Genomic DNA, 17,877 nt, shown 5'->3' on the forward strand with positions numbered 1-17,877 from the left:
AGAGACCCTTTGCGGGGCCAATGTTGGAAGAGCAGTCAAGCAGACTGGCTATAATTATTGGCCATGGTGACTCAAATATGGAAATCATGGCTACTCAAATTGGTGATGGTTTGAATTTTTTAAAAAATAAATTTATTTATTTTTGGCTGTGTTGGGTCCTTGTCGCTTCATGCGGGCTTTCTCTAGTTGCGGCGAGTTGGGGCTACTCTTCGTTGCGGTGCACAGGCTTCTCATTGCAATGTCTTCTCTTGTTGTGGAGCACGGACTCTAGGCACGCGGGCTTCAGTAGTCATGGCACACAGGCTTAGTTGCTCCGCGGCATGTGGGATCCTCCTGGACCAGGGCTCGAACCCGTGTCCCCTGCATCGGCAGGCAGATTCTTAACCACTGCACCACCAGGGAAGCCCAGTGATGGCTTGAGTATTGTGATGGGCATCATTTATGGTCTAAACATCTCCTCTCCCTTTCCTCCTTCTCCCTAATATCCCAACTGGTCACAAAGCTTTGTTGATTTGTATTTCCTACTACCATAGAGATTTGATAATTTTATTTTTTTTATTTGTAATTTTGGCTGATTAGTCAAATCACTAAGTGCCATGCCTAATGTCAAACATTAATAAAGTGGGCTTCCCTGGTGGCGCAGTGGTTGAGAGTCCACCTGCCGATGCTGGGGACACGGGATTGTGCCCCGGTCCGGGAGGATCCCACATGCCGCAGAGTGGCTGGGCCCGTGAGCCATGACCGCTGAGCCTGTGCGTCCGGAGCCTGTGCTCCGCAACGGGAGAGGCCACAACAGTGAGAGGCCCACATACTGCGAAAAAAAAAAAACCAAACATTAATAAAGTAGTTCTGAGACTAGGTAAAGGGAAAGAATGTTCTTGTTACTTTTACCATCTCTTTTTTTAATTGATATAGTTTCTTTTTCTCTGTTTCAACTTTTGTTTCTCTGAGACCATCAAAATTTAAAAATTGTATATTTTGTGTTTATTTTGCTACAGATAATTTCTTCCATTTTGATAAAACTGACTGTGTAGCCAAGGATGTAATGTTTTGATTCTCATCATTAAATTAATACCGTTTTTTATAATAAATAGGGGTATATTTATGATTTCTTCAGGCATTTTACTAACTCATTATCTATAAATTGTAGTTTTCACATATAATAAGCTCTTATTACTCGGGTAAGTGAAGATTTATAAAAAGTTTATATTTCTGTGGAAACCTTCCTTTTTTTTGAACTATAAACACTGGATTGCCCTAGAAGATCCCAGCATTGTTACTGGTAAACATAGCTTTATCTTCACTGTTGAGGCCAGCTTTTCCTTCATGATCCAGGTATGGAAAAAAGTAAACAATGTTGAGTAGCTACTATTTCCCAATTAAAAGAATAGGGGATAATATTTGGGGATGTTCTGAGTGGGTCATAGAGAATATTCAGGAGACATGAAGTTAAAATATCATGTTGGTGTCTGGCTTTCTCTGTTCACCCCCAACCTATAAAATAGCTAGGAAAAACCTCTCTTACTGCAACACCCCCATGAAGGGGGTATGAGTGAGAATTTAAATCCTTTTTTCTGTGTCTTTGTATCATATCTTCTCCCTTCTTCACCAGATGCTGTGTCATATGGCATGTATATGGTTACAAAGGCCTCATTCCCAATCCCAGAGAGAACAACTTGACTCTTGACTTACATGTTGTCAAATAGCCAATTAAATAAGATTCTCCATTTTTCAAGTAGTGTTAGGGTGGTGTCTAGATAAAATGTCTGTCATCATATCACACTGGCACATCTGTTGACTAGATTTAACTGAGTCTAAAATTTTAATATGGTTAGAACAGCAGATTTGGAATGAGATGAAAAACAAGGCAGGAAGCTTAAGGAGCCTCTATAGTTTTTTTATTACTTATGGTATTAGCTTTTAAAAAATGACAGCTATAGTTCAGACAGGTCCTTCATATTTAAAAAGGAAGTCTTAAAGTATCAGTTAATTTTAATGAGCAGACTCTCTACTGATATGTACATATATATCCGTAAAGACATTCCAACTATACTTATCAACATCTGGAAGCAGTGTTGGCCAAACCGCATGCTTAGTTTCTAACTTCAAAAAACATTTTTTGAACAGAATCTTATGTAAATTCTGAAAGGAAGCTGTGAATAGTTACCAGAAAAGTAGACTTTTCAATATATTATAATGTCTGAGTTATTAGGGAGTCAGATGCCTGAAACTCAACTCTAGAGCAATTTGGAGTTTAGAAAAAAAGAGAAAAATACCAGCAAGAATGTGAATAAATTAGAAGAGCTGAATATGCTATTGTACTCACTGAAAAGCCTTTCTTTTCTTTCTTTCTTTCTTTCTTCCTTCCTTCCTTCCTTCCTTCCTTCCTTCCTTCCTCCCTCCCTCCCTCCCTCCATCCCTCCCTTTCTTTCTTCCTTCCTTTCTTTCTTTCTCTCTCTTTCTGTCTTCTCTCTTTCTCTCTCTCTCCCTCCCTCCCTCTTTGTTCTTCTTCTCTCTTTCTTTTTCTAGGCTAAAATTTTAGTAGCTTCATAACTAGCTCACACTCCAAAAGATGAGGTTGATTGATCCTTTGATAAATCAGAAGAATGGGAAAATTTTATTGACAAGCAAAAACTTTTAAAATCCGTCTCTGTAGGCTGAGAGGCATAGGGGAAGTGAGTGGAAAAGAGAAAAGATAAAGAAAGGAAGAAGAAAAAATGTGCCTTAGAGGAAGCACAATACAGCAAAAGTGACAGATACTAGCAGACAGGAGCTGAGAATAGAGTGGTAAGAAATAGATAATGCGAAACTGTGACATTTGGGCTTCCCTGGTGGCGCAGTGGTTGAGAGTCTGCCTGCTAATGCAGGGGACACGGGTTCGAGCCCTGGTCTGGGAGGATCCCACATGCCGCGGAGAAACTGGGCCCATGAGCCACAATTACTGAGCCTGCGCGTCTGGAGCCTGTGCTCCGCAATGGGAGAGCCTGCGATAGTGAGAGGCCCGCGCACCATGATGAAGAGTGGCCCCCGCTTGCCACAACTAGAGAAAGCCCTCGCACAGAAACAAAGACCCAACACAGCCAAAATAATAAATAAATTAATAAACTCCTATCCCCAACATCTTCTTTAAAAAAAAAACAAAAAACTGTGACATTCATGATGTATACCAGACTTCATGAATTCACTCGTTTATTCATTCAAACCACGTTTATTGAGTTAATCATCTGTGTCTGACATTAGGAAAATCTTGGTTGGTTCAGAGGTGGATGAATACTATCCCTGTCTCTTTCCTCCAGACACTGATTGATGGGTGAGGGTGGGAGAGTGTGGACACATGTTATAGGTGCGATGATGCTATATGCATGCAAATGATACAGTGGGAGCACAAAGGAGGAACTTATCACTTTTCCTTGGAAGAGTTCATCAAGGGAGGGTGGGAATCACTTACAATGGTGTGAAATTCATCTGTAAAGGCTATCTCAGTGCTGTGCCATCTGGTGAACCACTGGTGAATAACAAGCCAATTATATTACCTAAAAAGATGGCATTGATTCTAAAAGTTAAAATTGCAAGATAGAATGTTTCCTCATTAAATTCATCCATCATTCAGTCAATGTTGATGAATAGGAGAATATCCAAAGAACCTAGGTTTAAATTTGTTTGCATTATGGAATTCTTATTTTCAGCTAATGATCCAGGGCTCAACAGTTCTCTCTCTTGAGGGTTCACCTTACCTGTCCCAGAAATTTTCTGTGGATGGGGAGATATGTTTTTTTTTTCTGGTAATTGACAATGTAGGTCAGAGTGTTTGTGAGAACTACTCTGCAAATGGGAATTGTTGCAGCGTATAAATTCAAGCTATTATTATTATTGCTATTATCTCTGCCTACTAATGACCTGAAAACCAGTTCACCCACTAAAACCTAACTTAACTGAGATTACAAGGAATGTATAACCTTACCTACTAGTGCTCTTTCTTTTTTTAAAATTTCCTGTTAATGTTTACATGATCAAACATATCAGGTGTAAAATTATAACATACGGATAAATAGGTTACACATATAAAAAGTGATTCTCTCTGGATCATTCTACATTTATTTGGAAGAACTGAGGAGAAATTATAGGAAATGCAGGTATGAATTAATTTTAGTTTATTTAAAATTAATTAAAGAAGAAAGAAAACTAAGTCATAAAATAAAGTGCCTTTGGAGGTTAATTTTGGTTAAATGAATTAAAAATTGTGTTGTCATATAAAAGAAAATAAGAAACAATCAAATTCTTTGAAAATGTTTAAGCAAAAAATACATAAAGACTCCAATTTAGAGATTTAAAACACAAATATAAGCTTCCTAACTAAAAGGAAAAGAGAAGAAATTCCTCTTTTCCTGAGAATGTGATAGTGCCTTAATAAGCAACTCCCCTCCAAATATTCTAAAATTTCAGAAAAATACAAATATCTCTGATATTCAGATAATGACAAACCACAGAATAGACTGAAATAAATGTGCTAGTACTTAAAATTGGTTGAAAATCACCATTGGATTCATTAAAAAATTTTAGAGAACATAGGAAGACACACTGATATTTTCTAAGATGTTGATATCTTAGAGACACTTCACATTAAGAGGTATTGCTAGTTACTGGACATAATAAAACAATTATTTTAAAATCTTTCCAATAATAAAATTGGAAATACTATACTGATACTAGAATTTATAATTTTCAAAGATGATGCAGCTATGTTTTTCCACAGTGAAATCCTTGATAAGAGAAATATCCAAAATCATAGCCTATAGAAATTATTCAAGACATGCATTATTATGCTAAGCAATAGAAATAAAATTATCCTTGTCAAGCTGCGGCATACTGACATTAATTAATTTAATATTACAGTATCTTTCTCTCTCTTTCTATTTTAAAAGTTAGGCCTTAGCTGCAGTAGTTTTGCTGTTTTACAAGTATAATGAAGTTCGATAAGTTAGACATTAAAATATGTGTTTGACCAGCAGAACTCCATTCTGAGCTGAAAATAGTTGATTTATAAACAATATTAATGGAACGCTGTTGTTTCATTATGCTAATTTAATAAGGAAAACAAAATAAGGAGTCACTAAAATGGTGACTATTGGGGAATTAAGAAATTCACATTAGCTGCTCAGATAGCCAGATTTATCAGTATATTTTAAGATAAAATATTCTATTTCCTTAGTGCTTATGTAAATATGGATTTTCTTCATCCATATAGTTCATTATCTCTATGCAAAGAAGTAAAACAAAACCAAAATTCTAACTAATAAGACATGTTTGCTAAATACCTATACATTTTTTACAGGGTGGTACAGCCTGTTATTGTTAAATATTTTAAGCAAGAACTAGTATTGAAAGCTTGAAAATTCTGAAAAGCCATTTCTCATTTTACTCCTTGTCACTTATTTTCATTTAAGGAAGTCTACATTTCTTTGAACCCTAAAAGTAAAGAAAATAGAATAGGATCTCAGAATCCTCCTTAAATTGATAGAGGTCAAGATATGGTTAGCTGGTGGGGAGCCCACAGTACTTGGATGGAGATGAGTTTGCTGGTTTACCCACTAGCGAGAGTGGAAGATTTACCTTGACTCAACTGCAAGTGGATAAAAGCAGAACCATTGCTATGACCTAGAATTTGGGGACAGTGTAAACGCATTGGCATGGAAGCCCATTCAGAAACATTTCCTGTGGATGATGGGAGGGCCAGCCTTATCATACTCCTGCTTACTGATCCACATCTGCTGGAACATGGACAGGCTGGCCAGAATGGAGCCCCCAATCCAAACGGAGTACTTCCGCTCCGGGGGGAAGCTATGATCTTGGTTTTCACAGTGCTGGGTGCCAGGGCTAGTTTCCTTCTGTATCCAGTCAACAGTGCCAGAGTACATAGTGCTGCCTCCAGACCACACGGTGTTGGCATACAGATCCTTGCGAATATCCACATCGCACTTCATGACAGAGTTGAACGTTGTCTCATGGATCCCACTGGACTCAGTGTCCAGAAAGGGAGGCTGGAAAGTGGCTTCAGGGCATTGAAAGCATTCATTTGTAGTGGTGATCACCTGCCCATCGGGAAGCTCATAGCTTCTCTCCAGTGAGGAGAATGAAGCAGCACTGACCATTTCTTGCTCAAAGTCCAGGGCCACGTAGCACAGCTTCTCTGTGACATCGCAAAGAATCTCCTGCTCAGCTGTGGTGGTGAAGTTGTAGCCTCGTTCTGTTAGGATCTTCAGGAGGTAATCAGTCAGGTCTCTGCCCTCCAGATCCTGACGAAGAATGGCATGGGGCAGGGCATAGCCTTCGTAGGTGGGCACAGTGTGACTGACCCCATCTCCAGAATCCATCATGATGCCTGGGGTTCAGCCCGAGGCATAGAGGGACAGCACAGCCTGGATAGCCACATACATGGCAGGTGTGTTGAAAGCCTTGAACATGATCTGAGTCTTCTCCTGGTTGATCTTGGGACTGAGGGATGCCTTGGTGAGGAGGATGAGATGCTCATCAAGAGCCACGCGGAGCTCGTTGTAAAAAGCATGGTGCCAGGTCTTCTCCATATTGTCCCAGTTGGTGGCCACTCCGTGCTCAATGGGATACTTCAGGGTCATGATGCCTCTCTTGCTCTGGGTCTCATCCCCCATGTAGCAGTCCTTCTGGCCCATGCCTACCATGACCCCGTGGTGCCGGGGATGCCCTACCATGGAGAACACAGCTCGGGGGGCATCGTCACTGCCAAGACCTGCTTTGCACATCCCTGACCCATTATCCACCACCAAGGCAGACAGCTCGTCGTCAGTCATAGTGCTGGCCAGAATCTTCCAGATGAGTGAACAGAAGTTAAATATAGAGTAAGTACCAGACTCTGGTGGGCAAGAGAGAGAATGAACAGGCTGAAAACACTTCAGAGCTGCCTTCAAAGAGGGGAGCCTTTGCTGTGATGACAGGTATTTAATGGTACACATTGGCACCACCCAGGTCCTATTCAACAGTTCTCAGCATTTCTGGGTGGGGTTGCCTCGGAGGTATTAATAATGATGATGATGATACAATTCATTAGTAGACCTTCCATCATAAGGAGAAAATTGCCTACCAAATGGCCAAATCTCAGGTTACTGTAGTTAGGCAACCCACACATGGCTGTCAGCCTGCTTTGGTGCAGTGTCTACATAACTATGATGATGTAATGGGGGATATAAAAGCAAGATGAGGGGAAGCTAGTGTGAGGTATGGGTAACACTGCCAAAAGGGACACTGCCTCCCCGGTTTACCTTCCGGGTCTATTTTCTCTAACTAGCTTTGACTTTTCATTCTTAATGTATTGTTCTTATGAGTTTGACTTTGCAAACTTTACTTTTTCAAGGTTTTTTTTCCCATTAGATTTCTAACCCCACAGATATCATCATGATAGAAACTGTTTTAATGAATGAAAATAATGTATGGCCAAGAGAGGCCTGACAGCTGTAATTATAATGCATTTGTATTGTGTAAAATTTAGGATATTTAACAGACTTCTAAGCCATTAGAGATCAAGAAAAATCAATAAAGTAAACCACTACATGTTTTCTTTTCTGATGTAAGTTTCTAATAACCAAATTTCATTAAGCATTACTCTGGGTAGACATTGTTCATAGAACTAGGTTTATTGTGTCCATGTTGATTGCACAGAGGCTGATTGTTCAACCATCTTGTGTGACTTATTAAAGTGCAGCTTATAAAAATTTTATTTATTTATTTGCAATAACTCTTGAGTTATACAGCAATGCACAAAGTTTAGCAATAAGGTAAATTTTAAAGTAATATATTTGCACTGATCTTTAAAACGTTTTGATCTTCAAGATTCATATACTGTGTTATAACATCAACTGTATCTGTAATTGTTAACATGTACACAATTGAAATAGTAAGTACTATATTAGCTTTCTTTCAATTTTAGGTTATATTTCCTACCCCTGATCATTTCATAGGAATATTATGTCTGAGTTTTAGTTTTAATATAGAAATATAGACAACCTGGTAATATGTGTACCATGATAAAATGTAAGATATTAGTAATGTCTTACAAAGAAAGAACAATTAAGGGAGTTCATTACTTTGTTCCTATACACATTAGGTAAATAAGATATAATCTCCCCTGTCAGCTCTTCTAAAGCAAATAAATTTTTCATGCCCATGTCTGAGTTCTCCAAAACCTTCCTTTTGGTTAATTAATTAATCAACTAAATAATGGTCACTTTGTAAGAGGTAGTAGCAGCCCTACAGTACTGGACATATGTGTATCCTGTAGTTCCAAGCTAGAACCAGGCAGTGTCTTTGCCCATGAGCTTCCTGGAGAGTCATGGTAACACCAAGCTGTGAGTGTCTAACCCTCTTCTTTGTCTACAAGTTGATACAGAATTATTTTTCTCTGGGTTTTTCCAGTGCTTTACCCTATAATGTGACTTTAAAACCTTCCTTCTGACAACCAGTCATGAAAAAATGTCTGCTTCACTACAAAATCCATAGCTTTGCTTTTTTTTTTTTCCCACTAGGACTATCTTTTCCCTTAATTTTTTCTGTAACTGCAAAATCATTTCCTCTGTCAACAGAATTGAAGAACTTCACCCTCAGACCTTCACACTGAATGGTTTTGTGTACTTGCTTTTCTTGGAGCACAACGAAACTTTTGATTAAAACAATATTTTATTGCTATAGGATGGTGCTTCTGGAAATATCGTTTTCTTTTTTAGACCTGTTACAAACTACATGCACATCCTACAAGACTGAAAAAAAAAAACCCCAAACAAACAAAAAAACCCCCCACAACATTGCATTAACATCAGTTCCTATTTATGAATCTCTAGTCTGGAATATAAAACAAAGCCATGTTGATATAGGAGCGCATATGACACCAAGAACAACCTTTAGAGTCTAGATTTATGATAGCACTCTCCTTAGAATTGCCTTTGAACTGAGAGCTGGATGGTAATGAGTCCACACAGCATAATTGATGCCTTGAGAGTGAGGTTGATGTGTGCTTTTGCTAGAAGACCTTCTAACCTCTGTTTAATTTTGATGTCCCAAGAGAAATTTTCATCAATTATATATTCTTAAAATAAGACTAAGTTCTTTTAATTAACCCCCAACAATACAAGAGGAACATATCATAATTCAACAGCCATTTAAAAATATCATCTGTGGGACTGGTTAAATTTTTTTTAAGTAGCAAGCATTTGTATGAGTGAAACATAGGAAGATGGGTTTACAAAGGCTGGGCTCTGGGAGGCTGTGCCTGAAGGTAAGGATTTCATAACCAACTGGAATTTACATATGTTTAGTTAGTTACCTAAACCTAAATCCTATGGGGGCCTTTATGATCAACTTTTGGAAGCCCAGAATATCATTTTCTTTTACATTTGGCCTAGTTTGACTATCATGCAGCTATACAAAACCCCAAGGAAGGCATAGGGTGTGGGATTATATGTAAGGACAATTAGCTAAGTTGACTTGGAGCAGTGCCCTACTCCCCATCACAAGCTCCTCATCCCCTTGCCTTTTCCGAGTAACCTTCTAGTGATTCAATCCACAAATACTTATTAAACATCTCCCATGTGCTGGGCTCGGGTGATATACTGGTGAATAGAACACAGCCCTTATTTTTAAGGGGTTAAATGCCTGGTGGGTGAACGTCACCTCTCAGCAGGCTGACGTGTGGTCACTCTGCACTGATGCAAGAGTAGCCAGCTTGTGTTCTGATGGGGTACGGCCTGGGCTGCACCAGGCTTGCGACATATTTTGAATATCATTCCCCAGTACACAGATAATCATGGTTGATGTATAGAGAGAAGGAGCATGGGGTGATATGAAGGAGGAGGGAGAAGCCCTTGAAGCTGGGATGAGGGGGAGGGGAAGGGGAAGGGCGAGGCTAGGGAAGAGGACCCCTGAGCTGAGTCTCAGGATGAACAGGAGGCTGCTGGTGGTCAGTGGAGGGAATATCACAGGTGTGAATACAACCAACTTGGAAAAAAATCAGAGAATCAAAAATGTATTCGGAACTAGGTATCTACACAAGTGTCAGTAAGGGTTTGGGATGGGAGTCTGGGTCCCAGTAGGCATGAGAGAACTCTAGAATTGGATAAAACTTTCCCTCTGTGCACAGAAGATCTGACTAGGGGCCCCTTGGCCATGTGTCCATAGAGGCCAAGTCTCAGTGATTATCTTCTGTCCCCAGACTCTCATCTCTTTTTTTTTTTTTGCGGGGGTACGCGGGCCTCTCACTGTTGTGGCCTCTCCCATTGCGGAGCACAGGCTCTGGATGCGCAGGCTCAGCGGCCATGGCTCACAGGCCCAGCCGCTCCGTGGCATGTGGGATCCTCCCGGACTGGGGCACGAACCCGTGTCCCCTGCATCGGCAGGTGGACTCTCAACCACTGCACCACCAGGGAAATCCCAGACTCTCATCTCTTAACCAAACTGCTGAGACAGAGTTTTAATGAGGCCCCTTTCTGCTACCACCCTAGGGATTCAATTTAGAACTTGAGGCCAGCTGCTTTCCTCCTTGCTCTTGTTTCTTTCCTTGTGCCCCACTCTCTTTTGTCCTTTGTAGGTTGTGCACACATATATACCTCTTCCACTGTGTAAACTGCTCTGAGACTTCCCTTCAGCTGTACTCTGCTCTTAGTGGAGATATGACACAAGTTTAATAAACAAATACATGGATGGGTAGGTAGTGAGATTTTTTCATGACACACGCTGATCTATTCATTGATAGATTGATATAGCTGACCACTTTTGAAAAATTAAAAACTGCTTTATTTTATGGTTAGATACTGTCTAATATTTACATCTCATATTGATAAAATGGCTTAATTATATCTTGGGAACTATAATTGTTCACTCAGGAGAAGTCTCTAACATATAGATTTAATAATTTCTTATGATAAATCCACCAGAAGCAATTACTACTAATAATTATAGTGATTTTCTGTTTATTTGTTTTAATGTATAATGTTTTATAAAAACATAGGAAAATTTATAAGTACAACAACCACTCCCTCAAATAAAACCCGCCTCACCTGTTTTTTTTTAAATTAAATTTTATTGGAGTATAGTTGATTTACAACGTTGGGTTAGTTTCTGCTGTGCAGCAAAGTGAATCAGTTATACATACATATATGTCCACTCTTTTTTAGATTCTTTTCCCATGTAGGTCATTACAGAGTATTGAGAAGAGTTTCCTGTGCTATACAGTAGGTGTATATTAGTTACCTATTTTATGTACAGTAGTGTGTATATCTGACTCACCTGTTTTTTAAGGCAGGCGTGGGCAAGAGGGAGGAAGAAGTGGCATTTTGAGGTGAGTTGAGCTGCCACATGGTCAGTTCCAGGAAGCACTTGGAAGGATAATTGGGGTGCAAGAATTGTTTTAGTGGTGCAGCTACCACAGCTCCCAGCCCGCAGCCTGTGCTGGCCTACTTTCTGTGAGGAAGACCAATGTTCAGCCCACAGGGTGATAGGGCTCCCCACTGATGTTTAACAGGGCTGGAAATGAATTTTATGGCAGTTCTTCCTAACTTTTAACGTTAAAGTATGCCATAGATCAGCTTTTAGCTAGTTCGATTGACTGTAAACAAAGTTGTGAAGAGGAGGAATGGATTCCTGTGTGCAGTAGGTGAACCTTGGAATATATCTTGACTCTAAGGAAAGAGGAGGAGAAGCAGGGGAGGAAGGTTGTACAAATGGAAATGTCAATATTCACAGCAGCTTGGCCACTGCTGATGTGAAGCAGGTATTATTCAAGACTGAGGCAAGCTCCAAGCTGTATTGTGATTCTGAAAGGTAGAGAGAGTAACAATAAAAATTGTGAATACTGATCACTTAGTGTGTGCCAATCTCTTTGCTAAATGTTTTCCTTACACACACCAGTTCTTTAATCATCATGAAAATCCTCACAAGGTACCCATCTTAGAAGGATTAAACTGAAGCTTAATGAGAAAAGTGACCAAAGATACACAGAGTGATAGTGGCAGAGTCCAGCAGATCAATTCCAGAGCTTTGCCTGGAGATGGGCTTAAAGAAAGGGTGCAGGGCATCTGACTGGCAACCAGTGAGAGAGGCAGCCAGCTAGGACTATGCCTGTGAAGACTTTGTATTCCCTGTTGGGAAACATCATCTTAAAGTATCCAAATACCATCTTAGAGCGAAGGCCAGGTTGAATATTGAAGTCAAAAGAAAACCAAATAAAATTCTTGAGAATTTTAGCAGGTTCTTCCATGTTATTGATTGGAATATCAAGACCTCTCATTCTCTAAGTGGAGAAAAAGAAATGGTGACTTAATGCCTGGACTAAGAAAGAATCTATTATCTAAAATAAGAAAATAGCATAAGAGTGATTTCAGGAGAGAATAGTAGGACAGGCTACTAAAAAGCAAAAACTAAATCATTATGGTAAATGAATGCTTTGGATTGCATCCATGTGGGAAGTGAAGTCCTCCAGGTGTCTGTCTTCAGACTCCAAATGGCATTGTCTCCAAATATCTAGATTTGACCATGACATGCCAAGGGTGAATAGTAGAAAGTGTGGCAAGGACTTTCTACTTTCAAGGGATTTAGGAAGCGTGGTGAGCATGGGAAAGCCTGGGGTAATTGAATCTATCTGACAGTCTCTGAAGCAGGCCAAGAGTAGAAGTCAACCGAAATGGTTAGGAACTACAGATTATAGAGGTGAAGGTGGCAAAACTTGAGAATAATAAAATGTTAGGTCAAAATAAAGACCTTAATGATCAGACCATCTTAAGAATATGAGCTGGAGTCAGGGATAATTCACTTGGGAGCTGAGATAATTCACTGAGTGTGAGGGGACCCAGGGCCTGAAAGGACTTGAAGGGAAGAACAACAGACAGAGAGGAAACCACTCTGAATGTAGGTATGATCTGACACAGGCTGGGGCTGGAGAGATCACAGGTCCTTAAGGCTAATTTACTGAGTCCAGTCTTTCATTAAAACTCAAACAACAAAACATGAAAAAAGCCTTTCAGCCACCAAGCTGTGTTTGCTGTTTCTTCTTCATTCTGGGGAAACTGGCTTTGTGACTGCTCAAGTATCATGCCTGATTTTTTGCACATTTTCATTAAGATCATCTATGAGTCCTTGTCTACACAACGGGATTATGATTGTCAAATGCTGGAACACAGCAGTCTCTCTTCTCTGAAAGAGTGTTTGCTGCTCTGGGAATGTGCTGCCCAGGGTCAAGTACATAGAAGGGGAAGACCCAGGATGAGAAGGCTAACGTGGGGTTTGGAGGCAACGTAACTTACTTTCCAGGGGAAAACTTTTTGACTGGTAGGATATGACTCAATGTAGTTTATTCTTTAAGTCAAGGGAAGCAGTCTTTCTGGGGAATCTCAGGAGACACAGCTAGGGAATCACTTCTGGTAGTTGGGACTAATAAGGCCTCCTGAGGGTTTTCTTAGTTACCTTTTTGCTGATGGCCCGGCAGCACATTATCTGTTGACAGGAATGGGCAAGGAGACCCTTTGGCGTAGAGTTTAGGAGAGGAGGGGTCAGAACTTACAGAGAAGGTAGGAAATCTAGAAGAAAGTGAGGGCAGTGGAATATCAGAATTACACCTGCCTGTTGATGGTTTCTCTTCCTTTAGTTATGTCACAAGGTCCAGGAAAAATAACACTGAAGAAGCTACAGAAGACAGTCCTAGTATTTGGTGCAGGATCTGGATTGCTCACCGGGGCCAGCCCTCAGTGTAATGCAGAGCATGCAGACTGGGCACAACTTCTTTGGTCCACATAGTGTTTTACAAAGGTTTTTTAAATTTTTAGTTTAAATATTTTCAAAATAAGTAGATTCCTGAATTCCTACTTCTCTTGGGAAAAAAAAAGGAAGATCAAGCAACATTGGACCTCATTCCCAAACTACAGCTGAATAGCAGCTACACCCTTTAGCAGGGGTGCGAGTTCTCCTTTCCCCCTTGATCCCCATGTTCCTATGGCATTGCTCCCACCCAACTTCATCCATGCTCCGTGTAGGCATGTGAGTTTAATATGTTCTGAGAAACTGAAGAGGAGCATGTGTTTTGGAGGGGTGGGGAGGGAAAAAGACAGAGGGAAGCCTGTGTTCCGGGATCCTTTGTTGTTCTGGGGATGAGCTGGTATTCACAAGAGAGAAAAAATACTATGGGGCTGAATTTCTTTAATTACATGACAACTGTCCAATGTAATACTTAGTCTTTAGGAGTTTAAAAAGGAATTCAATTTGAAATACGGTAAAGACAAGAAGGGAAGTTCTGTTCTTCATTGTTTTATTGAGTTTGGGATATGGTAGAATGGGTTTGTTTTACAGAAGGAAGGATTTTAACTAAACAGAAGAAAATTGCTGAGAATATAATGCATTACAACTCTGTTTTTTGGTGAACTGTCTGTGTTGCTGCTTTGAAGAGAAAATTAAGAGGTTTAGTGTCTCGAATTTTCTCCTGTTCTGGTTGGACAGGTTGAAAAAGACTGGACTGAGTTTTTAAATGGTGTTATCTCATTCTGGACACTTTTTTCCTCCTCTTTAAAGCAGGAATTCTGTCCTTATGAGGGAAATGAATGTGTTTTCACTTCTTCAGATCCCTTTCTTCTGAAACTGTGAGTTCTTTGAAAAAGGGCACCCAAAGATGCCACAATATAAGAATTGGCCCAAGGAAAGCATTGGTTGAAGCATTCAGAGCAAGTCCTCCTTTTGTTACATCCAGCTATAAATGGAATTAGGGTCAAACTAGTAGAGTATCTGAAATAGACTTTGGGATTGAAATAAAAGAGGAAACATTATTTTGATGGTATCGCTGGTAAACATTGATGATATTTTTCCGTTCTAACCAAAAAGGAAAGAAGAAGGGCTTCAGGTTAGATAGAAGGTTAATTAGAAGTACTGTGTGGGACATAAACATGCAAAAGAATTCAGGAATATTAACCCAAGGGCAAGCTTTGCCAAAGGAAGTAAAGTGACTGAGGAGAGATATAAAGCAGAATTTTATTTATTTTATGTAAATCAAACATTCATTTACGGAAATGAAAGGTTAGCATGTGACTCACACGTGAACCTGTCACTCCTTGCTCTAAAACTTTGGATGACTCCCATTCACTGTAGAACAAAGTCCAAACAGCTTAGTATCGACTTTAGGGCCCTGTATTATCTGGCTCCAATCTACTTCCCAAGCCTGGTATTTCCCATCCTCTCTTCCCCCATCCAGGAATCTTATGTTTCAGGCTTCTGGACTAGTTGCTACTCCCATTCTCTTGGACTTGCTGATATTGGTTACTCCAATGGGAATGTCCTTTCCATCTTCTCTGTCCTTTGGCCTTCCATCAGTCTCAGATGCTCTCTGGTTTCCCCAGAAGGAATTAATCTCTTGCCTTTCTCAATCCTACAGCACTTAGCTTATATTCTTGTTGTAGTTCTTATCCCTTTCTGTTTTATGTTATTTTGTACATCGTTGTCTCCCTCATTATACTCTCTAGATCGTGCCCACATTTTATTTCTAACCTATGCCTTCCACAGGGTCTTGCAACTTTAGTTTTTTAATCATTGGGTATTGACCTGTACTTGCAATGTTTATTTTTAAACGGATACTTGATTGATTGGGTTATGATAACATTCCAACATGTTCTGTGTATAAGTTCTAATTGAACACATCCAATACCAAACTCATCAGCTTCTCCAAAATGCTCTGATTATACCAGTGACCTCAAAATTTTCAAAATCATTCAATTTTCTAATTTGGGGGTCATTTTTGACTCAACCATTTTATTCTTTTTTTTTTTTTTGCGGTACGTGAGCCTCTCACTGTTGTGGCCTCTCCCGTTGCGGAGCACAGGCTCCGGATGCGCAGGTTCAGTGGCCATGGCTCACGGGCCCAGCCGCTCCGCGGCATGTGGGATCTTCCCACACTGGGGCACGAACCCATGTCCCCTGCATTGGCAGGCGGACTCTCAACCACTGCGCCACCAGGGAAGCCCGACTCAACCATTTTATTCTTTATTTTTTTTTTAAACATAATGTGGTATGACATCAAATTCTATTGGGTATTCTTTGAAATAATTTCTGTTTTCTTATTTCTGCCCCTATTTGCTCTTAGTTCAGGCCTGGGTCACTTCACGGTTAGCTAAGTTCCAGAGTACTTTGCTGAATAACTCTTCCAACACCAAACCCTTCTGAAGACCACTGCCAGCGAACTCTTAGATCATGTATACTGAAATCTCCCAGGCTCCAAATTTGCTACCACATAAAATCTAAACTTCTCTGCCCTGCTCTGGTTCTACAATAACTATCCAAACCTAGTGGGTAAGAACACAGCTCTAGAATCTGGCAGAGCTAGGCTCATCCCCACACTTATTAGGTCTGTAAACTGGGGCATTTCAGAACTTCCCAAAGTCTCAGTTTCCTATTCTCTAAGCTGAAGATAAGTGTATCTACCTCATAAAGTTGTCTCTGGTTTGGCAAGAGATGATGCCTATAAAACGTTTAGCAGAGTGCGTAGTAAGAGCAAGAGTGCAGTAGGTTTGGGCAACTATCATTACTGCAAAGGAGGTGAAGTGCAGGCAGCAGAACAGCCCTGGCAAGGGTCCTAATGGGGACTGAGCAGACCCTTTGTATGGGGCAGGAGTCTATGTAGAGTGCTAAGCAAAGGAAGTTAGGGATAGCTAAAGGGAGGTGGACAATTGGTGAAAGACCCTGAAGCCAATACTGAGTGGTTTGAATTCCATAAGCCGGGTAGGGATTGGTCATCCTGTGTCAGGGGTGGCTACACTGAGTAGAGATGGAAACTCAACTGTTTCTCGGGATTCATTGATTTAGACAGTGTACAATTGTAGAAAAAGGCAAGAGGAGTCTCTTACTGATCTAGATGCAGTGCTTTCTTACTGCTGGGGTTTAGAGGGACGGGGGGTTCTGTTTGCACCTTGGACCCCATGTTGGCCTGATGCTCACTGGAGTCCTGCGGTAGAGCTGAGCATGGTCCATGGAGAGGGCAGGGAGGACCATGGCAGCCCATGTAGGCTTCTCATAAGTGACCCCACCATGTGAACCATGCTCTTCCTCATAATCAGTGGTGATTATTGGCAGAAACTAGAAACCTATAACTGGTCTGTGGTCCATTAGGCATCAGCAAGGGTTGTTGACATTGTTCTGAAGCACCCAGTTCTGGCCACTTCTTAGTGGCTCAAGATGCTTTACCTGTCCAATAAGGATGCTATTTATACCTTGCAGTTTTGTTTAGAGGATGAGCATTTGTTTAGGTAGTTAGAATTCTAAATACCTTTTGAACATTTTCTAATTTGTGTCTGAACATCTACAGATAATTTGTAAGAAAAAAATTCACAGTTCTATGTGAATGATCATTTAGACATCAGCAGAGATCACATATTTATACAATATACAGTATATTTTTACTGTTTACTTCAGGATGTGTGGTGAATTGGCTAATCCTACTGGTTGTCAAGGCTGGAACAGACAATGGCACTGCAGGATCTTGTGTGCTGTACAGAAGAAACCTGCAGTCATATCAACTAGGATAACCTTTAGTCCTGTTACATGGGCTTTCTGGCATAGTCCTGGAGACAACATGGAAGAGAGGAAAGGACACTGACTGCTCCCAGGGCTCCGGGGGGTTCCAGATGTTTCACTAACCACCTAGGTGGCTTTGGGCAAACCACTTAGCTGCTATGACTTCAGTGTCCTCATCTATAAAATGAAGTGAGGAGATTTCTTCTTATTTGGTAGATTGAACATATGTGTTTGTCTACTTGTTCTCTGAAAGCACCACTACACTTAGCAGTAAGGAAGTAAAAGACACTAAAATCAAGGACAAAGAGAGCAGGAGAG

General features: G+C 40.4%; 1 protein-coding gene across 1 annotated transcript; it reads right to left on the reverse strand.

The window, feature by feature from the left end:
- Nucleotides 1-5,699: 5,699 nt before the first annotated feature.
- ACTBL2 (actin beta like 2) lies at nucleotides 5,700-6,824 on the reverse strand. The gene is given in 3 exon segments (XM_060092909.1): nucleotides 5,700-5,834; nucleotides 5,837-5,879; nucleotides 5,881-6,824. Coding segments are annotated over 3 exon segments (1,122 nt in total).
- Nucleotides 6,825-17,877: the final 11,053 nt, after the last annotated feature.

Source organism: Mesoplodon densirostris, chromosome 3 (assembly GCF_025265405.1).
Source record: "Mesoplodon densirostris isolate mMesDen1 chromosome 3, mMesDen1 primary haplotype, whole genome shotgun sequence".
Classification (NCBI taxonomy): domain Eukaryota; kingdom Metazoa; phylum Chordata; class Mammalia; order Artiodactyla; family Ziphiidae; genus Mesoplodon; species Mesoplodon densirostris.